Genomic DNA, 25,147 nt, shown 5'->3' with positions numbered 1-25,147 from the left:
TCGAGAAATGAGTGAGTGCTGACAGTAGTTTTGGCCTCACCTGAATTGAACAACTGTCCTACGCAGTATGAGAGCGCAGTCTATTGTCAGAGCTCCTCCAATCAGAATGTCCTAGAATGCACACAGCAGCAGAACGACGGTCTAGCGCAATATAAGATCCCAGTCTATTGGCAGTGCTCCTCCAATCAGAATGTCCTAGAATGGACGCAGCAGAACGACGGTCTAGCGCAATATAAGATCCCAGTCTATTGTCAGTGCTCCTCCAATCAGAATGTCCTAGAATGGACACAGCAGCAGAATGACGTCTAGCGCAATATAAGATCCCAGTCTATTGTCAGTGCTCCTCCAATCAGAATGTCCTAGAATGCCCTTAGCAGCAGAACGACTGTCTAGCGCAATATAAGATCCCAGTCTATTGTCAGTGCTCCTCCAATCAAAATGTCCTAGACTGTCCTTAGCAGCAGAATGACGGTCTAGCGCAATATAAGATCCCAGTCTATTGGCAGTGCTCCTCCAATCAGAATGTCCTAGACTGTCCTTAGCAGCAGAATGACGGTCTAGCGCAATATAAGATCCCAGTCTATTGGCAGTGCTCCTCCAATCAGAATGTCCTAGAATGCCCTTAGCAGCAGAACGACTGTCTAGCGCAATATAAGATCCCAGTCTATTGTCAGAGCTCCTCCAATCAGAATGTCCTAGAATGCCCTTAGCAGCAGAACGACTGTCTAGCGCAATATAAGATCCCAGTCTATTGTCAGTGCTCCTCCAATCAGAATGTCCTAGAATGGAGACAGCAGCAGAACGACGGTCTAGCGCAATATAAGATCCCAGTCTATTGTCAGTGCTCCTCCAATCAGAATGTCCTAGAATGGACACAGCAGCAGAATGACGGTCTAGCGCAATATAAGATCCCAGTCTATTGGCAGTGCTCCTCCAATCAGAATGTCCTAGAATGCCCTTAGCAGCAGAACGACTGTCTAGCGCAATATAAGATCCCAGTCTATTGGCAGTGCTCCTCCAATCGGAATGTCCTAGACTGTCCTTAGCAGCAGAATGACGGTCTAGCGCAATATAAGATCCCAGTCTATTGGCAGTGCTCCTCCAATCAGAATGTCCTAGAATGCCCTTAGCAGCAGAACGACTGTCTAGCGCAATATAAGATCCCAGTCTATTGTCAGTGCTCCTCCAATCAGAATGTCCTAGACTGTCCTTAGCAGCAGAATGACGGTCTAGCGCAATATAAGATCCCAGTCTATTGGCAGTGCTCCTCCAATCAGAATGTCCTAGAATACCCTTAGCAGCAGAACGCCTGTCTAGCGCAATATAAGATCCCAGTCTATTGTCAGAGCTCCTCCAATCAGAATGTCCTAGAATGCCCTTAGCAGCAGAACGACTGTCTAGCGCAATATAAGATCCCAGTCTATTGTCAGTGCTCCTCCAATCAGAATGTCCTAGAATGGACACAGCAGCAGAACGACGGTCTAGCGCAATATAAGATCCCAGTCTATTGTCAGTGCTCCTCCAATCAGAATGTCCTAGAATGCCCTTAGCAGCAGAATGACTGTCTAGCGCAATATAAGATCCCAGTCTATTGGCAGTGCTCCTCCAATCAGAATGTCCTAGAATGCACACAGCAGCAGAATGACTGTCTAGCGCAATATAAGATCCCAGTCTATTGTCAGTGCTCCTCCAATCAGAATGTCCTAGAATGCCCTTAGCAGCAGAACGACTGTCTAGCGCAATATAAGATCCCAGTCTATTGTCGGTGCTCCTCCAATCAGAATGTCCTAGACTGTCCTTAGCAGCAGAATGACGGTCTAGCGCAATATAAGATCCCAGTCTATTGGCAGTGCTCCTCCAATCAGAATGTCCTAGAATGCTCTTAGCAGCAGAACGACTGTCTAGCGCAATATAAGATCCCAGTCTATTGTCAGAGCTCCTCCAATCAGAATGTCCTAGAATGCCCTTAACAGCAGAACGACTGTCTAGCGCAATATAAGATCCCAGTCTATTGTCAGTGCTCCTCCAATCAGAATGTCCTAGAATGGACACAGCAGCAGAACGACGGTCTAGCGCAATATAAGATCCCAGTCTATTGTCAGAGCTCCTCCAATCAGAATGTCCTAGAATGCCCTTAGCAGCAGAACGACTGTCTAGCGAAATATAAGATCCCAGTCTATTGTCAGTGCTCCTCCAATCAGAATGTCCTAGAATGCCCTTAGCAGCAGAACGACTGTCTAGCGCAATATAAGATCCCAGTCTATTGTCAGTGCTCCTCCAATCAGAATGTCCTAGAATGCCCTTAGCAGCAGAATGACTGTCTAGCGCAATATAAGATCCCAGTCTATTGGCAGTGCTCCTCCAATCAGAATGTCCTAGAATGCACACAGCAGCAGAATGACTGTCTAGCGCAATATAAGATCCCAGTGTATTGTCAGTGCTCCTCCAATCAGAATGTCCTAGAATGCCCTTAGCAGCAGAACGACTGTCTAGCGCAATATAAGATCCCAGTCTATTGGCAGTGCTCCTCCAATCAGAATGTCCTAGAATGCACACAGCAGCAGAATGACTGTCTAGCGCAATATAAGATCCCAGTCTATTGTCAGTGCTCCTCCAATCAGAATGTTCTAGAATGCACTCAGCAGCAATTGGACAGAACGGTGCCACTGCTGGACTGTCCTGTTGTCCGTAGGGTTGTGGAGTTGGAGTCGTTTAGTCAGTCGGGGTCCATTTTGGGGGAGTCGATATAAAATCAATTTCTAAAATAAATAATAAATTGGGTACGGTAGTGCAATGCAGGATGTGCTGTACATTTTTTCATAGTAATTTGGGAAAGTTACGAAATGTCCTATAAATGTCTGTTCTGTTCCTGATCTAAGGATCTCGGCGTTCAGTTGAGATGAATCTGTGCTGCACTTTATGTACATGCTCAGTAGTGACCAGTGCTGTGGAGTCAGAGTCGGAGGTTTGACTTACTGTCTCCACGGCCCTGGTTGTCCACTCTTGAACCTCTGAACAAGCAGACTGATTATAGAGGTATTCATGGCAAGTGCACGGTAAATGATATTACACTAATGAAGAAAAAACTATATAGTACTTTTGGCTTTATGCCTCCTTCATTACTAAGCGTACTGTGGCAGAACTTTTTTTCTGTTGTCATCTCATTTACAAAACCAGTCCCTCTTAACCCCTTTGTGTCCACCAATACATATTTTTACTGACCGATATATAAAAGAATAGCATCCCCCAATGAGTACACTATAACTGACACCCTGCTACATCAGTTTCAATCAGTGTTGGCACCAACCATGGCCGGTTAACTCCTTAGATGCTATTCTCAATAGGGACATCAGCATAGAGATGATTAAAAGATCATGGGGGCTTCCTCTTTTGCCTCATTGGCACACGGAGATTGTTATTGCGTGGTCCTGATGGTTGCTGTGGTAATCCAAGACCAAGTTATATTTCATTTATAGCATAGTAACATAGCAACATTTTAGTGGTAATAATAAAATGTTCAATTCAGGCATTCCACTTTAATTCCTGAAAATCACCTGAAGGGTTAATAAACTTCCTGACAGCAGCTTTGAATATGTTGAGGCCTGGTTTTTAAAGGGAACCTGTCACCCCGAAAATCGCGGGTGAGGTAAGCCCACCGGCATCAGGTGCTTATCTGCAGCATTCTGTAATGCTGTAGATAAGCCCCCGATGTTACCTGAAAAAGGAGAAAAAGACGTTATATTATACTCACCCTGGTCAGGTCAGATGGGCGTCTCTGGTCCGCTGCGGCGCCTCCCATCTTCATTACAAGACGTCCTCTTCTGATCTTCAGCCACGGCTCCGGCGCAGGCGTACTTTGCTCTGCCCTCTTGAGGGCAGAGGATAGTACTGCAGTGCGCAGGCGCCGGAAAGGTCAGAGGCCCGGCGCCTGCGCACTGCAGTACTTTTGTCTGCCCTCAACAGGTCAGAGCAAAGCACGCCAAAGAATTGTTACCACTATCATGAAGTACAATATGTCACAAGAAAACGGTCTCAGAATCAGTGGGATCGATTGAAGCGTCCCAGAGTTATGACCTCATAACGTGACAGTGGTCAGAATAGAAAAAATTGGCCCGTCAGGAAGGTGAAAAAAGGCTCAGGGGTAAAGGAGCTAAAGGCCCAGAATGACTGTTCAAACCAAGTACACGTGCTTGGTGCACAATTGCAGGGCCAAACAATGCAGTGCATCCTCACACCTGCTTGTTTTCCCTCAATCTCCACCCCACTTCTTTGACCGCTCTGGCTTCATAGGGTCAGAGAAGTGTGGAGATAGATGGAGAACAAGTAGGTGGAAAGGTGTATATAAATGGCCGCACCAAGCTGCACATATATAAGCTTATTTCTTTGTAGACTCCGTATCCAAAGCACTATTCTCTTGTTAGGCTATGTGCACACGTTGCAGAATTGCCGCGGAAATACGCATGCGGAATTGGCATACATATTCCCGCTAAACACTAGCGTTTTCCAAGTGTAATTGACTTGCAGAATGCTTGCGTTTTCCAAGCGATCTGTAGCATCGCTTGGAAAAGTGATTGACAGGTTAGTCACACAAGCATAGTGCTTGACAAGTGTGACCAACTTTTTACTATTGTAAATTGCTGCCTATGCAGATAGAATGTTAAAAATAATAAAAAAAAACATGATATTCTCACCTTCCGGCGTCCCCCGCTGCCTTCCCGCTCCTTGAGATGCTCCCGTTCCCAGTAATGCCTCGTGGCAATGACCCCAGATGACGTAGCGGTCTCACAAGACCGCTATGTCATCACAGGTCATTGTCGCAAGGCATTAATGGCAACTGGAGGAGCGGGAACCGCCGGAAGGTGCGAGTATCATGATTTTCTAATTTACCGTATATACTCGAGTATAAGCCGAGATTTTCAGCCCAAATTTTAGGGCTGAAAGTGCCCCCCTCGGCTTATACTCGAGTCACGGTAGCGGTGGGGTCGGCAGGTGAGGGGCTGAGGGCGCTGAGGTATACTTACCTAGTCCCAGCGATCCTCGCGCTGTCCCTGCCGTCCCACGGGCTTCGGCGCTGCAGCTTCTTCCTCTCTTCAGCGGTCACGTGGGACCGCTCATTACAGAAATGAATAAGCGGCTCCACCTCCCATAGGGGCGTAGCCGCTTATTCATTTCTCTAATCAGCGGTGCCGGTGACCGCTGATAGAGAAAGAAGCTGCAGCGCCGAAGACAGGAGGGGACAGCGCGAGGATCGCCAGGACTAGGTGAGTATGTTATATTCACCTGTCCTCGTTCCAGCCGCCGGGCGCCGATCCATCTTCCCGGCCGGCGCCTCCATCTTCCCGGCGTCTGCGCTCTCTGACTGATCAGGCAGAGGGCGCGATGACGCATATAGTGTGCGCGGCGCCCTCTGCCTGATCAGTCAGAGCGGAGACGCCGGGAAGATGGAGGCGCCGGAACGAGACGCTGGGAGCTGCAATCAAGGGAGGTGAGTATGTGTTTTTTTTTTTTTTTATTGCAGCAGTAGCAGCGGCAGCACAGATTAATGTGGAGCATCTATGGGGCACAGTGAACGGTGCAGAGCACCGTATATGGCACAGCTAGGGGGCACAATGAACGGTGCAGTGCACCGTATAAGGCACAGCTAGGGGGCACAATGAACGGTGCAGAGCACCGTATAAGGCACAGCTAGGGGGCACAGTGAACGGTGCAGAGCACCGTATAAGGCACAGCTAGGGGGCACAATGAACGGTGCAGTGCACCGTATAAGGCACAGCTAGGGGGCACAATGAACGGTGCAGAGCACCGTATAAGGCACAGCTAGGGGGCACAATGAACGGTGCAGAGCACCGTATAAGGCACAGCTAGGGGGCACAATGAACGGTGCAGAGCACCATGTAAGGCACAGCTAGGGGGCACAATGAACGGTGCAGAGCACCGTATAAGGCACAGCTAGGGGGCACAATGAACGGTGCAGAGCACCGTATAAGGCACAGCTAGGGGGCACAGTGAACGGTGCAGAGCACCGTATAAGGCACAGCTAGGGGGCACAATGAACGGTGCAGAGCACCGTATAAGGCACAGCTAGGGGGCACAATGAACGGTGCAGAGCACCGTATAAGGCACAGCTAGGGGGCACAGTGAACGGTGCAGAGCACTATATGGGGCACAGCTATGGGGAAATATGAATGGTGTAGAGCACTATATGGCACAGCTATGGGGAAATAATGATCTATTTTTATTTTTGAAATTCACCGGTAGTTGCTGCATTTCCACCCTAGGCTTATACTCGAGTCAATAAGTTTTCCCAGTTTTTTGTGGCAAAATTAGGGGGGTCGGCTTATACTCGGGTCGGCTTATACTCGAGTATATACGGTAATTCTTTTTTTTTTTCTCCTCCACCCTGGGTACCAACCGCACATGATCCGCTTACTTCCCACATGGTGGGCATAGCCACATGTGGAAAGTAAGCGGATCAATGCATTCCTATGTGTGCGGAATCCCTGCGATTCCATACAAAGAATGAACATGCTGCGTTTTTTTTCCGTAATGCGATTCCGCCGCTGGAAAAAACGCAACATGTGCACCAAAAATGCGGAATGCCGGAAAACGGCCGAAAAAACTCTAAAAATTCTGAACGTGTGCACATAGCCTTAGTGTAATGCCACGTTCAGTATTTGGTCAGTTTTTTACCTCAGTATGGTTTTGGCTTACAAATACTGAGGTAAAATACTGACCAAATACTGAATGTGTGAATGTTTCCTCACACTATTATATTCGGCTGTGCCTTTGTCATGTAGCCTTGGCAGGCCTGGGGGCCTCTACTATGGCAACCTATCTACAGTGCACGATTGTGCTGCAGGACACTGGTTGGGTGACAGCGGAAACCCCTTTCTTTTGTAAAACATCCCAGATGCCAAGTTGCTGTTGACTGTGGGATATAAAGCGTTAGGTTAGGGCCGTAGTGCTGTCTTGCGGAGTCTTCCCTGTGGTTGTTGTAATAGTACTGCAGTCTGTACAGGGCTCAGCAGTGCCATCTAGTGCTAAAACACTTAAGTTCAGCTATTATTACAAAATAGCACTTGAAACATTAACTGGACTGCTCAAAAATATGAAGTTATGTGGTCCCCAAGGTGGCAATAAACCAAAATAGATTAACCCCTTAGTGACGGAGCCAATTTTTTTAAATCTGACCAGTGTCACTTTGTGTGGTAATAACTCTGCAACGCTTCAACAAATTCCAGTGATTTTGAGATTGTTTTTTCATGACACATTATACTTTATGATAATGGTAAATTTAGGTTAATATGTTTTGTGTTTATTTATAAAAAAAATATCAGACATTTGAGAAAAATGTTAAAAAATTTGCAATTTTCAAAATTTGAATGATTATCCCTTTAATCCAGATAGTCATACCACAGCAAACCATTAATAAATAACATTTCCCACATGTCTGCTTTACATCAGCATCATTTGTAAAATGTTATTTTATTTTTTTTTAGCATTTTAGGAGGTTTAAAATTGTAGCAGCAATTTTTCATTTTTTCAAGGAAATTTACAAAATTTATTTTTTTTAGGGACTTATCCATGTTTGAAGTGACTTTAGGGGTCTCATATATTGGGAAACCCCCAAACGTGATACCATTTGAAAAACAGCACCCCCAGACATATTGAAAACTGCAGTCAGGTAGTTTATTAACCCTTCAGGTGCTTTACAGGAATTAATGCAAAGTGGTATGACAGAAATGAAAATGTGTATTTTTACCACCTAAATGTCTCTAACTTCTGAACAGGTTATAACAGCCGACAGAATCTAAGGCCGCTATTTGGTCATGAATTGCCATGGCAAACATCAGGACCACACAATCATGATCTGAGGGCACCAATTTGGATAAAGAGGAAGCCCTCACACTCTGTTAACCATTTATAATGATGTAGTCACTATTGACAGCAGCATCTAAGGGGTTAAACAGATTTGGATGGTGCAAACACTGATAGTGGCTGATGCAGCAATTTGTCAGCTATAATGTACAGCCGACAGCTGCTGGATTGTCATCTGTATGGGGAGGCTATTCTCTTATATCTCAGGTCAGTTAAAAGACGTATTGGCTGTCATTAAGGGGTTAAGGTCATCATCAACCAACACTCTTTTCATAAGTAAAATAATGAAAAACTAACTTGACAAAAATGAAGCTACACAAAAAAAATAATTTCCTAAAACCTAAATCGCAACTTAAAATGTTAAGACGCTCTGTCTGAATTCTATATTTAAATCTGCCTGTTCTTAAAAAGGATCTTCCACCAAATTTTTCATGTTAAACTTGATACAAGATGCAGAGGAGAATAAAACATTTGTTTGCAGAGATATTAGCAATAAAAATAATTAACTATAAGTGAAAAATAATTAAAAAGGGTGATCCATAACAGATAATGATTTAATCCTGAATTTCTACTTAACTACTAATCAAATCCCTTTTATAATGTACTTCGATAAAAAAGTTCCTATTGTTCCCCCTCTAATCTAACTGCTTTTTTATTTTTATATCTACTTACAGTTTGATAACATTTCATTTGAGAATCCCCAGTGTATGTGGAGATACTGAAATGAGATGCCGTCAGGGGGGCAGCTTCTTACCCCACAAAGCATCATCGGTGATGTTCGTTTCAGGAACTGAGCTAGTCCCAGCTCTACTGAGCATACGCTGGTTGTTAATTCTGATGTATGCTTAGTATGACCAACCTTGTCACTGTGCAATATTCCTTTTCAATGTACAGTGACAGTGCGCTCCTTTACCAGCTCTAATGAGAAGTGAGGCGTTGACAAGAGAGCGCACTGTTAGTACGCATTGTAAGGAGAGAATGTGGTGAGTAGAGGCCAGCCCCATCGCTGAAAATGATGTCCGTTTCGGGGCGGGACTGGTCTCTGTTTTTCCTGCTCAGATTCTTTCCTTACAATGCCCACCGACAGTGCAGCTTTTGCCCCCTCATTTGAGTATCCTAGCATGCACTGGGGATTCCCATATAAAATGTCATAAAAAAAAATACAAAAAGGAGTATATGTTTATTTTTTATTTTTTACCCTGTGACATACGTGGCTGGGTAATATACTACGTGACTGGGCAATATACTACGTGGCTGGGCAATATACTATGTGACAGGGCAATATACTACGTGGCTGGGCAATATACTACGTGACTGGGCAATATACTACGTGGCTGGGTAATATACTACGTGGCTGGGCAATATACTACGTGGCTGGGCAATATACTACGTGGCTGGGCAATATACTACGTGGCTGGGCAATATACTACGTGGCTGGGTAATATACTACGTGGCTGGGTAATATACTACGTGGCTGGGCAATATACTACGTGGCTGGGCAATATACTACGTGACTGGGCAATATACTACGTGGCTGGGTAATATACTACGTGGCTGGGTAATATACTACGTGACTGGGCAATATACTACGTGACTGGGCAATATACTACGTGACTGGGCAATATTCTACGTGACTGGGCAATATACTACGTAACTGGGCAATATACTACGTGTATATGCGTTAGATTCTAACACATCTGGTATTCTAGAATATGCATGTCCACGTAGTATATTGCCCAACCACGTAGTATATTGCCCAGCCACGTAGTATATTGCCCAGCCACGTGGTATATTGCCCAGCCACGTAGTATATTGCCCAGCCACGTAGTATATTGCCCAGCCACGTAGTATATTGCCCAGCCACGTAGTATATTGCCCAGCTATGTAGTATACAGCACAGAGCCACATAGTATATTGCACAGCGAAGTAGTATATTGCCCAGCCAGGTTTGTCACAGGTTAAAAAATAAACATATACTCACCTTTCCGAGGGCCCCTTGTAGTCTACGGCAGCTTCCAGTCCCAGGGTTGGTATGAGCACAGAACCTGTGATGACGTCGCGGTCACATGACGGTGACGTCATGGCAGGTCCTTCTCCCATACCATCTTTGCCACCGGAACCTGCAATGGAAGATGGCGGCCGGCGTGAGCGACTACGGAGGGTGAGTATAGCAGGTTTTTTTTTTATTATTATTATTTTTATTATTATTTACCACCGGCATTAACCCTGTGTTAGCGGTGACCGGAAGGGAGTATGCGGGCGACAGGCACTGACTGCGGGGAGTAAGGAGCGGCCATTTTCTTCCGGACTGTGCCCGTCGCTGATTGTTCGCGGCAGCCATGACAGGCAGCTGGCGAGACCAATCAGCGAATGAATAACCGTGACAGACAGAAGGACAGACAGACGGAAGTGACCCTTAGACAATTATATATATATATTTTTTTTTTTTTTTTACGAACTAATTATTTTTCAAAACTAAAATAAAAGAAATGCATATCTGGTGTCATTTTTTGCCATATAAAGAAAGCTGTAAATCTCAGAATTTTTTCCCCCATCACCTCGTTCAACTTGGATTTTTTGGGGTTTTCTGCTTTTCTGTACTCTAGATTTGAATGGCACTATTTATTTTACCATACAACATGTCAAACTATAAACAAGCCTACATACTGCGATGTCAACAGAAAAGTAAATAGGATACTGCTCTTGATATTACAGGTATTAAATTCTGTTATTTTACAGGAGAGTGTCCTATTTAGGGTAACTTTACATCATCACTTTAGTCCTGGGGAAAATATATACTACTGAGAAGATATGGAAGCAGCTGTTAACTTGCTTATTAATGGTTTCCATGTAACAAGGGTGCAGAGTAAAAGCAAACCGTGTACAAGTATATATTACGCGCTAGGTTGTATATTCCTTAACAATATAGATAGGATTACTGAGCATATTTCACTTTGGAAGTCCCAACACTTGGCTTCCAAGTTTCCCAAAGATCAATGCTGTTCGTCAAAGGCCCTGTTCATATTGCAGTTCAGCTGTGTGTTTTGTGGATTTCCCTGAATCCTCTTAAAAAAAAAAAGAAAAAAAAGAAAAAGGATTTGTACAAACCCACTGCTGGGGGAGGGGGGGGGCATACACTGCAATGACATAAATAGAGTTCAAGTGAACCTCCAATGGTCCATAGAAACTGCATGTGAACAGAGCCTAAGAGGCTTTGCAGCAAAATGGAATTGTCCAAATTTCACGCCACTTTTAATATATACTGATAAAAAAATGTTCACTTTTATGACCTGTGTTCATAGGTTTTAAATGAAATATTACTAAAGTAGTTGTATAATGCATATTCACTTTAATTTTTTTTTTTTTAATTTCCAGCTGCTCCAGAATTTAACATATGCTGACAAAATGACCATCTTGTTTGTCTATAATGGTCCTCATATGCTAGAGCCTACAAAATGGAATTTGAAAGCTTTTCACAGAAGACGCCGAAGAGTCGCTGCAGCCACTCAGTAATTGTCTTCACCTTAATCTGCTTTGTCTAGCCACTGAAAAAAAAAATAAAAAATGAATATATAAGAAAATGCTGGAACATAATCCCTGGCATTTTCATTCTAGCCCTTCGGTCTCCTGCTTCTGTATTCCATGGACAGGTGACCGCTGAATTGGTGGCTGATGTCTCGCCTAGTGATTGGCTGCAGCGGTCACATGTCCGAATTGAACAGGTAGTATATAGAAAGGAGATGGACTTCCTGCTTACTTCCGCACACACGTGGCTACCCAGTGATTAGCTGCAGTAGTCACAGGTTTGTCCGGGTCAAGTTTGAATGGCAGTGCCAGAGGATCAGTAAGGCAACAATTTCATTATTATTTTCACTTCACTTTTGTTTTTTGTATTGTAGTAGCTGGGTAACCATTTTAAAATTTAAGTTGTACCTTTAAAGTAAGTTGAGGGGCACTGCTCCTTTCTCGACAGCAGTTTCCCCTATCTCTTGGCCAATTCTTATAATGTCCTGCTGCCATGCTGCAATATTTGCCCCTGTCTTATGACAAGTGTGGGTCCTACCAAGCATGTGTTAGTCCTCATGGCAGTGGGCATTTTCCAGAATGAGCCAGCACATTTTCAAGGGTCCAATGTATCCTACAGATTTATTGTTTTATGTTTGTTAGGATATCTCTATATACCATAATAGATTTCTAGTAAACAGTATCTGTTTTGTTTGTTCTTGTTGAACTTTCTGAAAATCAACTACTTATTAAAAAAAACCCTCCTTGTTTACTAAGTTCATATAATGAAGATGTGTAATATGATTTGTTTCAAATAAAAATACTTTGCTTCATATTTATTTTACTGGATTGTTTGGGGATAATATAATCCAGAAGTCACAATTGTGTTTACATACATACTGTAAAACAAAAGACTCAAAACAAATTTGGTACAGAATCATGGCATGCCAGCAAAACCCTGGACAGGCTACAAATCGCATCACATTGTGTGATTACTCCCGGGTATCTCTTGTCAGAGTATTATAAAATCATGTTTGTTTGGTTTTTAACCACTTTACGCCCATGGCCATTTTCTTTTTTCTCTCACCTTTTTCCAAGAGCCATGACTATATTTTTCCGTCAACATAGCCATATGAGGGTGGTTGTTTTTTGGGGGGTTTTTTTGCAGGACAAGTTGTACTTTTAAAAGGCATCATTGGTTTTACCATTTAGTGTACTGGAAAACAGGGAAAAAAATTCCTATTGCAGTCAAATTGCAAAAAGAGTGCAATTCCACAATTCTTTTTTGTGTTTATTTACCAAGTTCACTATATGGTAAAACTGACCTGGCAATATGATTCCCCTGGTCAATGCAAGTACGCAGATACCAAACATGTATAATTTATTTTTATCTTATGCACATTTATCTTGTTCACATTTGTTTTGTGCACTACACTGAGCAGGTTCATCTGGGTTTCCCTCTAAGTATCTGAAATAAGTGACCTACAACCCGGCCGTAGACTTTCACAAAAACAAAGTTGATCCAGCTTTGTACACCACTAAATAGATGGACACTGCTAAATAAAGGCCAGATTGAGTCTACAGTTAAGCCGGGGTCCCATTAGCATATGGCATCCGATGAGTTTCTCATGCAAGAGCATCGGATGCGATATGCTAATGACACTCGGCTGCTGCGAGCGAGAGCCGAGTGTCAGTGCTCTGTGCTCCAATTCTCTTGCACGAGAGGATCGGCGCACAGCTGCAGAGGAGACGGATAAAGTAATTTCTCAATCTCCCCTGCTGCCAGCGTCGGCGGGAATCGCACTGCACTCGGGTGATATTTGAGTGCAGAGTGATGTTACATACGCACCCATAGACTTATATGGGTGAGTGTGATCAGATTCTCGGGTGCAACCGCAGCATGATGCGATTGCTTTCGCCTGCCGAATCAGCATGAGAAAATAGTCGCAGATGTGAGCTGTACCATAGAGAAATATTGGGGCAAACACCGTCCGTTTTTTTTTTTGTTTTTGTTAATCGGATTGCACTCATCCGATTCCAATGCAAGTCAAAATGAGCCCCAACTCTGCTGCCTTATTCAAGTGACTGGATCTGTCTTGGGTTTTCATCTCAATCACATATTTCCAGGAGATCATCCTTCACAGGTATAGGAAACACACGAGAGGTTAAAAGGCCCATCCCACCCTCACCCGTTGGTGTTTTTCCTGTCCCTATGAGGAAGGACACAGGAGAGAGGTGTGAAGATTAGCTTAAGGATCGTACCCAAGAGGATCGGGGGGGGGGGGGTTGTAAATTCACACTGAAGGCATCAAAACTATGAATTAACATATGTGGAATTATATACTTAAAAAAGTGTGAAACAACTGAAATTATGTCTTATATTCTAGGTTCTTCAAAGTAGCCACCTTTTGCTTTGATGACTGCTTTTGCACACTCTTGGCATTCTCTTGATGAGCTTCAACAGGTAGTCACCGGAAATGGTTTTCACTTCATAGGTGTGCCCTGTCAGTTTTAATAAGTGTGATTTCTTACCTTACAGATGGGGTTGGGACCATCAGTTGTGTTGTGCAGAAGTCTGGTGGATACACAGCTGATAGTCCTGCTGAATAGACTATTATAATTTGTATTATGGCAAGAAAAAAGCAGCTAAGTAAAGAAAAATGAGTGGCCATCATTACTTTAAGAAATGATGGTCAGTCAGTCCAAAAAATTGGGAAAACTTTGAAAGTGTCCCCAAGTGCAGTGGCAAAAACCATCAAGCGCTACAAAGAAACTGGCTCACATGAGGAACGCCCCAGGAAAGGAAGACCAAGAGTCACCTCTGCTTCTGAGGATAAGTGTATCCGAGTCACCAGCCTCAGAAATCGCAGGTTAACAGCAGCTCAGATTAGAGACCAGGTCAATGCCACACAGAGTTCTAGCGGCAGACACATCTCTACAACAACTGTTAAGAGGAGACTTTGTGCAGCAGGCCTTCATGGTAAAATAGCTGCTAGGAAACCACTGCTAAGGAAAGGCAACAAGCAGAAGAGACTTGTTTGGGCTAAAGAACACAAGGAATGGACATTAGACCAGTGGAAATCTGTGCTTTGGTCTGAGTCCAAATTTGAGATCTTTGGTTCCAACCACCATGTCTTTGTGCGATGCAGAAAAGGTGAACGGATGGACTCTACATGCCTGGTTCCCACCGTGAAGCATGGAGGAGGAGGTGTGATGGTGTGGGGGTGCTTTGCTGGTGACACTGTTGGGGATTTATTAAAAATTGAAGGCATACTGAACCAGCATGGCTACCACAGCATCTTGCAGCGGTATGCTATTCCATCCGGTTTGCGTTTAGTTGGACAATCATTTATATTTCAACAGGACAATGACCCCAAACACATCTCTAGGCTGTGTAAGGGCTATTTGATCAAAAAGGAGAGTGATGGGGTGCTACACCAGATGACCTGGCCTCCACAGTCACCAGACCTGTACCCAATCGAGCTGGATCGCAGAGTGAAGGCAAAAGGGCCAACAAGTGCTAAGCATCTCTAGGAACTCCTTCAAGAAGACCATTTCTGGTGACTACCTCTTGAAGCTCATCAAGTGGTGGGAGACTCACTACTGAGAGGCACAGAAGCAGCCATCTGCAGACCGGACATAACTGCAAGAGAAGTATGCTGCCTTCCAGGTGCGATGATCAAGGATGTGACCGATAGGATACCAAAGCTCTTCAGCTCCAAGGACGTCCACCCATTTCTTCTGATACATGTTGGCACCAATGACACGGCAAGGAAGGACCTACCGACAATCTGCAAGGACTTTGAAGAGTTGGGGAAGAAAGTAAAGGAACTGGAAGCACAGGTAGTTTTTTCTTCTATCCTTCCAGTAGACGGGCATGGCACCAGGAGATGGAACAGGATCCTTGATGCAAACAACTGGCTAAGACGATGGTGCAGACAACAAGGATTTGGATTCCTGGACCACGGTGTGAATTACTGGTATGATGGACTCCTCGCCAGAGACGGACTACACCTCAACAAACCTGGGAAACACACATTCGCCAGAAGACTCGCTACACTCATCAGGAGGGCGTTAAACTAGAAGAAGAGGGGACGGGAAGAAAAACATTAGACTCGAACAAAGACGACCCAGGAAAACATACTCAGAAGGGAGGTAAGAACATTTCTAAAACAATCCACAGTGAGGAGATTGGAACAAAACAAAATCCTCTGAACTGCATGCTCGCAAACGCCAGAAGCCTGACAAACAAGATGGAAGAACTAGAAGCAGAAATATCTACAGGTAACTTTGACATAGTGGGAATAACCGAGACATGGTTAGATGAAAGCTATGACTGGGCAGTTAACTTACAGGGTTACAGTCTGTTTAGAAAGGATCGTAAAAATCGGAGAGGAGGAGGGGTTTGTCTCTATGTAAAGTCTTGTCTAAAGTCCACTTTATGGGAGGATATTAGCGAAGGGAATGAGGATGTCGAGTCCATATGGGTTGAAATTCATGGAGGGAAAAATGGTAACAAAATTCTCATTGGGGTCTGTTACAAACCCCCAAATATAACAGAAAGCATGGAAAGTCTACTTCTAAAGCAGATAGATGAAGCTGCAACCCATAATGAGGTCCTGGTTATGGGGGACTTTAACTACCCGGATATTAACTGGGAAACAGAAACCTGTGAAACCCATAAAGGCAACAGGTTTCTGCTAATAACCAAGAAAAATTATCTTTCACAATTGGTGCAGAATCCAACCAGAGGAGCAGCACTTTTAGACCTAATACTATCTAATAGACCTGACAGAATAACAAATCTGCAGGTGGTTGGGCATTTAGGAAATAGCGACCACAATATTGTGCAGTTTCACCTGTCTTTCACTAGGGGGACTTGTCAGGGAGTCACAAAAACATTGAACTTTAGGAAGGCAAAGTTTGAACAGCTTAGAGATGCCCTTAATCTGGTAGACTGGGACAATATCCTCAGAAATGAGAATACAGATAATAAATGGGAAATGTTTAAGAACATCCTAAATAGGCAGTGTAAGCGGTTTATACCTTGTGGGAATAAAAGGACTAGAAATAGGAAAAACCCAATGTGGCTAAACAAAGAAGTAAGACAGGCAATTAACAGTAAAAAGAAAGCATTTGCACTACTAAAGCAGGATGGCACCATTGAAGCTCTAAAAAACTATAGGGAGAAAAATACTTTATCTAAAAAACTAATTAAAGCTGCCAAAAAGGAAACAGAGAAGCACATTGCTAAGGAGAGTAAAACTAATCCCAAACTGTTCTTCAACTATATCAATAGTAAAAGAATAAAAACTGAAAATGTAGGCCCCTTAAAAAATAGTGAGGAAAGAATGGTTGTAGATGACGAGGAAAAAGCTAACATATTAAACACCTTCTTCTCCACAGTATTCACGGTGGAAAATGAAATGCTAGGTGAAATCCCAAGAAACAATGAAAACCCTATATTAAGGGTCACCAATCTAACCCAAGAAGAGGTGCGAAACCGGCTAAATAAGATTAAAATAGATAAATCTCCGGGTCCGGATGGCATACACCCACGAGTACTAAGAGAACTAAGTAATGTAATAGATAAACCATTATTTCTTATTTTTAGTGACTCTATAGCGACAGGGTCTGTTCCGCAGGACTGGCGCATAGCAAATGTGGTGCCAATATTCAAAAAGGGCTCTAAAAGTGAACCTGGAAATTATAGGCCAGTAAGTCTAACCTCTATTGTTGGTAAAATATTTGAAGGGTTTCTGAGGGATGTTATTCTGGATTATCTCAATGAGAATAACTGTTTAACTCCATATCAGCATGGGTTTATGAGAAATCGCTCCTGTCAAACCAATCTAATCAGTTTTTATGAAGAGGTAAGCTATAGGCTGGACCACGGTGAGTCATTGGACGTGGTATATCTCGATTTTTCCAAAGCGTTTGATACCGTGCCGCACAAGAGGTTGGTACACAAAATGAGAATGCTTGGTCTGGGGGAAAATGTGTGTAAATGGGTTAGTAACTGGCTTAGTGATAGAAAGCAGAGGGTGGTTATAAATGGTATAGTCTCTAACTGGGTCGCTGTGACCAGTGGGGTACCGCAGGGGTCAGTATTGGGACCTGTTCTCTTCAACATATTCATTAATGATCTGGTAGAAGGTTTACACAGTAAAATATCGATATTTGCAGATGATACAAAACTATGTAAAGCAGTTAATACAAGAGAAGATAGTATTCTGCTACAGATGGATCTGGATAAGTTGGAAACTTGGGCTGAAAGGTGGCAGATGAGGTTTAACAAAGATAAATGTAAGGTTATACACATGGGAAGAGGGAATCAATATCACCATTACACACTGAACGGGAAACCACTGGGTAAATCTGACAGGGAGAAGGACTTGGGGATCCTAGTTAATGATAAACTTACCTGGAGCAGCCAGTGCCAGGCAGCAGCTGCCAAGGCAAACAGGATCATGGGGTGCATTAAAAGAGGTCTGGATACACATGATGAGAGCATTATACTGCCTCTGTACAAATCCCTAGTTAGACCGCACATGGAGTACTGTGTCCAGTTTTGGGCACCGGTGCTCAGGAAGGATATAATGGAACTAGAGAGAGTACAAAGGAGGGCAACAAAATTAATAAAGGGGATGGGAGAACTACAATACCCAGATAGATTAGCGAAATTAGGATTATTTAGTCTAGAAAAAAGACGACTGAGGGGCGATCTAATAACCATGTATAAGTATATAAGGGGACAATACAAATATCTCGCTGAGGATCTGTTTATACCAAGGAAGGTGACGGGCACAAGAGGGCATTCTTTGCGTCTGGAGGAGAGAAGGTTTTTCCACCAACATAGAAGAGGATTCTTTACTGTTAGGGCAGTGAGAATCTGGAATTGCTTGCCTGAGGAGGTGGTGATGGCGAACTCAGTCGAGGGGTTCAAGAGAGGCCTGGATGTCTTCCTGGAGCAGAACAATATTGTATCATACAATTATTAGGTTCTGTAGAAGGACGTAGATCTGGGTATTTATTATAATGGAATATAGGCTGAACTGGATGGACAAATGTCTTTTTTCGGCCTTACTAACTATGTTACTATGTTAAGAGAATGCCAAGAGTGTGCAAAGCCGTAATCAAAGCAAAAGGTGGCTACTTTGAAGAACCTAGAATATAAGACACAATTTCAGTTGTTTCACACTTTTTTGTTAAGTATATAATTCCACATGTGTTAATTCATAGTTTTGATGCCTTCAGTGTGAATGTACAATTTTCTTAGTCATGAAAATACAGAAAAATCTTTGAATGAGGTGTGTCCAAACTTTTGGTCTGTACTGTATATTCTTAACATGCCCTGTTTTATATATTTTTAGAACAGGGGAGCTTCTACTGCTCCAGTCTCAGCAACTAAAGGGGAAGCCAGGAAGGTTTTGGGGAAACCTAAGAGATGTACCATTTGTAATGTCAAGCTACCCTGAAGCATGTGGGAAGCAATTGTGTGCGAACTGTATTTCTAAGATTAAGGATGAGCAGTCTTCCTTTCTTTCAGATATGAGATAAATAATAAGAGAGGCAGGTCAGGCCACAATCTATGCTCTAATTTCCCCGCATGCAGCCCAGTCTGGTTTTCACCCAAAAAAGATAGATGAGAAATGGAATTAAGTTTGGAGGAGCATGAGCAGTCACCTAGTTCCGATCAGGAAGAGGAGGGGAAGAATATTATTTTCCTCAGAGAATACAGATGAGCTCCTACAAGCAGTCAGGACAATCATGCATGTTGAATAGTCACAAAGAACCCATTCTATTCAAGATGAGATGTTTGGGGGCCTCTGATCCCAGAGACATGGAGTTTTTGTTGTTAATAATCACATTCGAGCTGTGATTATGGAAGAGTTGGGAGATGCTCGAAAGAGTTTAATTGTACCCCGCGAATTTAGAATCCGTCTCCCATTTGAGCAAGAGGATGTAAAGGTTTGGAAAGTGGTCCCGATGATTGATGTTCCCGTAGCTAAGGTTGCAAAGAAAACTTTGATTCCGTTTGAGGACGCATCAAGTCTCAGGGATCCTATGGACAGAAAGGCGGACGGTCTGCTGAAGAGAGCTTCTGAGTGCTCAGCCGCCATAATGAGAGCAAATATAGCAGCCACCTTGTAGCCAGATCCATGCATGTATGGATTCATGACGTAAAAAATAAGTTGAAAATGGACGTCTAAGGCTACCATTTTAGATTCCTGTCACGGGTTTACTGCGATAGAGATCCAGAAGACCGCAGCGTCTGATTTCTCCTACTCCTGCACTGATTAGAAGCAGTTCATCATATTAAATGGAGCAAGTTTCTTTTACCAGTGCAAGGGTTAATCTGCTCAGTTGAGAGCTACTGGAAGCTTTCCTGCATTTCCTGTTGCTAGGTTTTAGGTGTGTGATAATTCCCCTTCTTGGTTTAACACCATCCTCCACTCCTGGGCGCATTCCTGTGTTACTTATGTGAGTATATTTGTACGATTGGTATATTTCGTTATCCCTGTTCGTATTACCTTGTTAGTCTGGTTGGCATATTATGGTACACTACTACTCCCCTCTTCCCTGGGTGGAGGAAGGGTCAAGACTGAGGGCGGGTTTGGGAGCTAAGGCAAGGTACGTGGCCCCAGCGTCTTCACCATCTGAAGTAATCTGGGGAACAGGTCGAGCTAGGGTGCCCCTAGCCTTAGGGCCAGGGAAGGAGCCCCTAGTCCTGGGACACCTGACAAGTTGTGACAATTCCCTTCCATTACTCAAATTAGCCACGGGGTTATGGCAGATGCTTTGGTGGAATCCGGTTTGCCACCAGGAATAATGCCCTTTCCAATGCAGCTTATCACACTATCTGGTTAAAAACATGGTTAGGTGACAATCAATCCAACAATAAGCTATGATCTATCCCTTTTTCAGGTCTACGGGTGTTTGGGCCAGTTTTGGTTGAAATTTTAGAAAAGGCCTCAGATATTAAGAAGGGGTTTCTGGAAGATAAATCCAAGATGTTTTGTTCCTTTCGTAGATCCTTTCCCTCTTAAAGACGAGTATAGAGGAAAGGGGAAATCGAATAGACAGTTATCCAAAAGGAGGTAAAGGTAGAAGTTCTCTATTCGGCTTGGGTTGGGTTGGCGACCATGATGTCAGAGGGGTAGGCGGGAGACTCTGATGCTTTTTAAAAGAATGGCAGGCTATATCGCAGGATCAGTGGATTCTACAGACCATTTCAGCAGGGAAAAAATTTGTTTGTCCAGTTTCCACCTGAAAGATTCCCACGAACAGAATCTCGGTTCCTAGACACCCTTTGTCATATCTCGGCAGATATATGCAATCTTATAAAGTCAGAAGCAATAATTTGGGTTCCTCATGCAGAAAGATCCCAGGCTCTTCTCCATCAAAAAATCTTCTGGGTAATACCATACCATAATAAATTTAAAACCCTTAAGTCAGTGGGTCGTGTACAAGATATTCAGAATGGAGTCAATAAAATCAACCATACCCTTGATAGACAAAGATGCAGTAATGTGTACATTAGATCTAAAAGAGGCTTATCGTACCCATTCTCCCCTCATGACAAAAGTTTCTAAGATTTGCAATAAGATTCCAGGGTCAGGTTTACCATTTCCAATTTCAGTGTCTTCCATTTGGTCCAGCTTTTGCCCCACGCATGATCACAGAGTTGATGGGAGAGATAGTGGCTTTCCTGAGGGGAAAAAAAGGATTATCATAGTCCCTTATTTGGATTACTTGCTCATAATAGCGAGCTCAGAGAGGGAACTAGAGAACCATTTGGGAGTGACTATCTCAACTCTGCAGTCTTTGGGTTGGATTATAAACTGGGGGAAGTCGGACCTAAATCCAGGGACCAGGAAAATATTCCTAGGAGTTCTCTTGGATTCCCATCAGAGCATCATTTCTTTCAAAGACAAAATTAGTAATAATAAGTGACAGGATTCAATCTTTTCAAAAGAAGCGGTATTCTGTTGTGAATTCTGTGGCAGAGTTCACTCTTGTGGTCACAAGTGGTACTTCGGCTGATTCTCTCTGGGAGCTTCTGTTTGTGGAGGAAAGTGGTACTGCAGCTTCTGAGTTTCCTCCCTCAGGTGATCTGGTGAGGTCCTTAGCTGCTTCTCTACTTAACTCCACCTGATGCTTTGATCCATGCTTCCTGTCAATGTTCCAGTGTTGGACTTGTGTTTCTCTGGATCATTCCTGTGGCCTGCTGCTCTGCATAGCTAAGTGCTTCTTTGCTATTTGTTGCTATTTTTTCTGTCCAGCTTGTCTATTTGTTTTGCTGGAAGCTCTGGGACGCAAAGGGTGTACCTCCGTGCCGTTAGTTCGGTACGGAGGGTCTTTTTGCCCCCTTTGCGTGGTTTTCTTTAGGGTTTTGTGTAGACCGCAAAGTTATCTTTCCTATCCTCGTTCTGTCTTGAATATCGGGCCTCACTTTGCTGAATCTATTTCATCCCTACGTTTGTCTTTTCATCTTACTCACAGTCATTATATGTGGGGGGCTGCCTTTTCCTTTGGGGTATTTCTCTGAGGCAAGGTAGGCTTATTTTTCTATCTTCAGGCTAGTTAGTTTCTCAGGCTGTGCCGAGTTGCATAGGGAGCGTTAGGCGCAATCCACAGCTGCCTCTAGTTGTGTTTGGAGAGGATCAGGAATTGCGGTCTACAGAGTTTCCACGTCTCAGAGCTCGTTCTATTATTTTGGGTTATTGTCAGATCACTGTATGTGCTCTGATCGCTATGTACATTGTGTTACTGAATTGCCTATCATAACAGTACAGGAAGCCAAAAGTACTAATGATTCTCAATAGAGGGAAAAAAGAAGTTCTGAGACCATTTTTTTTCCTTTGCACTGTGATTTGTCTTTTTTTTCCCCTAGACATTTGGGTGGTTCAGGACACAGGTGTTACAATGGACATTAAAGGTCTGTCTTCATGTGTAGATCAGCTCACGGCAAGAGTTCAAGATATTCAAAATTTTGTGGTTCAGAATTCTTTGTTAGAACCGAGAATTCCTATTCCAGATTTGTTTTTTGGAGATAGAACTAAATTTCTGAGTTTCAAGAATAATTGTAAACTGTTTCTGGCTTTGAAACCTCGCTCCTCTGGTGACCCAGCGCAACAGGTTAGGATCGTCATTTCTTTTTTGCGTGGCGACCCTCAGGACTGGGCATTTCTCTTGCGTCAGGAGATCCTGCATTGAGTGATATCGATGCGTTTTTCCTGGCGCTTGGATTGCTGTACGATGAGCCTAATTCAGTAGATCAGGCAGAAAAAAATTTGCTGGCTCTTTGTCAGGCTCAGGATGAGATAGAGCTATATTGCCAGAAATTTAGAAAATGGTCCGTGCTCACTCAATGGAATGAATCTGCGCTTGCAGCCATTTTCAGAAAGGGTCTCTCTGAAGCCATTAAGGATGTCATGGTGGGATTTCCTATGCCCGCTGGTTTGAATGAGTCTGTCTTTGGCCATTCAGATCGGTCGACGCTTGCGTGAGCGTAAATCTGTGTACCATTTGGCGGTATTACCTGAGATTAAACCTGAGCCTATGCAGTGCGATAGGACTATGACCAGAGTTGAACGGCAAGAACACAGACGTCTGAATGGGCTGTGTTTCTACTGTGGTGATTCCACTCATGCTATCTCTGATTGTCCTAAGCGCACTAAGCGGTTCGCTAGGTCTGCCGCCATTGGTACTGTACAGTCAAAATTTCTTCTGTCCGTTACCTTGATATGCTCCTTGTCGTTGTATTCTGTCATGGCGTTTGTGGATTCAGGCGCTGCCCTGAATTTGATGGACTTGGATTATGCTAAACGTTGTGGGTTTTTATTGGAGCCCTTGCAGTGTCCTATTCCATTGAGAGGAATTGATGCTACACCTTTGGCCAAGAATAAGCCTCAATACTGGACCCAGCTGACCATGTGCATGGCTCCTGCACATCAGGAGGTTATTCGCTTTCTGGTGTTGCATAATCTGCATGATGTGGTCGTGTTGGGGTTGCCATGGCTACAAGCCCATAATCCAGTATTGGATTGGAATTCCATGTTGGTGTCCAGCTGGGGTTGTCAGGGGGTACATGGTGATGTTCCATTTCTGTCAATTTCGTCATCCACCCCTTCTGAGGTTCCAGAGTTCTTGTCTGATTACCGGGATGTATTTGATGAGCCCAAGTCCGATGCCCTGCCTCCGCATAGGGATTGTGATTGTGCTATCAATTTGATTCCTGGTAGTAAATTCCCAAAAGGTCGACTGTTTAATTTATCCGTGCCTGAGCACACCGCTATGCGCAGTTATGTGAAGGAATCCCTGGAGAAGGGGCATATTCGCCCATCATCGTCGCCATTAGGAGCAGGGTTCTTTTTTGTAGCCAAGAAGGATGGTTCGCTGAGACCGTGTATAGATTACCGCCTTCTTAATAAATCACTGTTAAATTTCAGTACCCCTTGCCATTGTTATCTGATTTGTTTGCTCGGATTAAGGGGGCTAGTTGGTTCACTAAGATAGATCTTCGTGGTGCGTATAATCTGGTGAGAATCAGGCAAGGCGATGAATGGAAAACTGCATTTAATACGCCCGTGGGTCATTTTGAGTATCTAGTGATGCCGTTCGGACTTGCCAGTGCTCCATCATTGTTTCAATCCTTTATGCATGACATCTTCCGTGAGTACCTGGATAAATTCCTGATTGTGTACTTGGATGACATTTTGATCTTCTCGGATGATTGGGAGTCTCATGTGAAGCAGGTCAGAATGGTTTTTCAGGTCCTGCGTGCTAATTCTTTGTGAAGGGATCAAAGTGTCTCTTTGGTGTGCAGAAGGTTTCATTTTTGGGGTTCATCTTTTCCCCTTCTACTATCGAGATGGATCCGGTTAAGGTCCAAGCCATCCATGATTGGACTCAGCCGACATCTCTGAAAAGTCTGCAAAAGTTCCTGGGCTTTGCTAATTTTTATCGTCGCTTCATCTGCAATTTTTCTAGTGTTGCCAAACCATTGACCGATTTGACCAAGAAGGGTGCTGATTTGGTCAATTAGTCTTCTGCTGCTGTGGAAGCTTTTCAAGAGTTGAAGCGTCGTTTTTCTTCTGCCCCTGTGTTGTGTCAACCAGATGTTTCTCTTCCGTTCCAGGTCGAGGTTGATGCTTCTGAGATTGGAGCAGGGGCTGTTTTGTCACAGAGAGGTTCTGGTTGCTCAGTGATGAAACCATGCGCTTTCTTTTCCAGGAAGTTTTCGCCTGCTGAGCGAAATTATGATGTGGGCAACCGAGAGTTGCTGGCCATGAAGTGGGCATTCGAGGAGTGGCGTCATTGGCTTGAAGGAGCTAAGCATCGCGTGGTGGTATTGACTGATCATAAGAGCTTGACTTATCTCGAGTCTGCCAAGCGCTTGAATCCTAGACAAGCTCGTTGGTCGTTGTTTTTTGCCCGTTTTGACTTTGTGATTTCGTACCTTCCGGGCTCTAAAAATGTGAAGGCGGATGCTCTGTCTAGGAGTTTTGTGCCCGACTCTCCGGGTTTATCTGAGCCGGCGGGTATCCTCAAGGAAGGAGTAATTGTGTCTGCCATCTCCCCTGATTTGCGGCGGGTGCTGCAAAAATTTCAGGCTAATAAACCTGATCGTTGCCCAGCGGAGAAACTGTTTGTCCCTGATAGGTGGACGAATAGAGTTATCTCTGAACTTCATTGTTCGGTGTTGGCTGGTCATCCTGGAATCTTTGGTACCAGAGAGTTAGTGGCTAGATCCTTTTGG

At 43.7% G+C, this 25,147-nt stretch overlaps 1 protein-coding gene across 1 annotated transcript in view; it reads left to right on the top strand.

Annotated features, from left to right (window-relative positions):
- The window catches only part of SMC5 (structural maintenance of chromosomes 5), a 277,372-nt gene extending 265,155 nt beyond the window's left edge, over positions 1–12,217 (top strand). Inside the window, exon 24 of the mRNA XM_069763546.1 lies at positions 11,254–12,217. Within this exon, the coding sequence (XP_069619647.1) occupies positions 11,254–11,391 (138 nt within the window). The 3' untranslated portion in view covers positions 11,392–12,217. The remainder of the gene's footprint in view (positions 1–11,253) is intronic.
- The last annotated feature ends 12,930 nt before the right edge of the window (positions 12,218–25,147 follow it).

The sequence above is a fragment of the Ranitomeya imitator genome, chromosome 1, assembly GCF_032444005.1.
Source record: "Ranitomeya imitator isolate aRanImi1 chromosome 1, aRanImi1.pri, whole genome shotgun sequence".
NCBI lineage: Eukaryota > Metazoa > Chordata > Amphibia > Anura > Dendrobatidae > Ranitomeya > Ranitomeya imitator.
The sequence above is the reverse complement of the archived record's forward strand: the minus strand, read 5'-3'. Positions and strand labels throughout refer to the sequence as shown.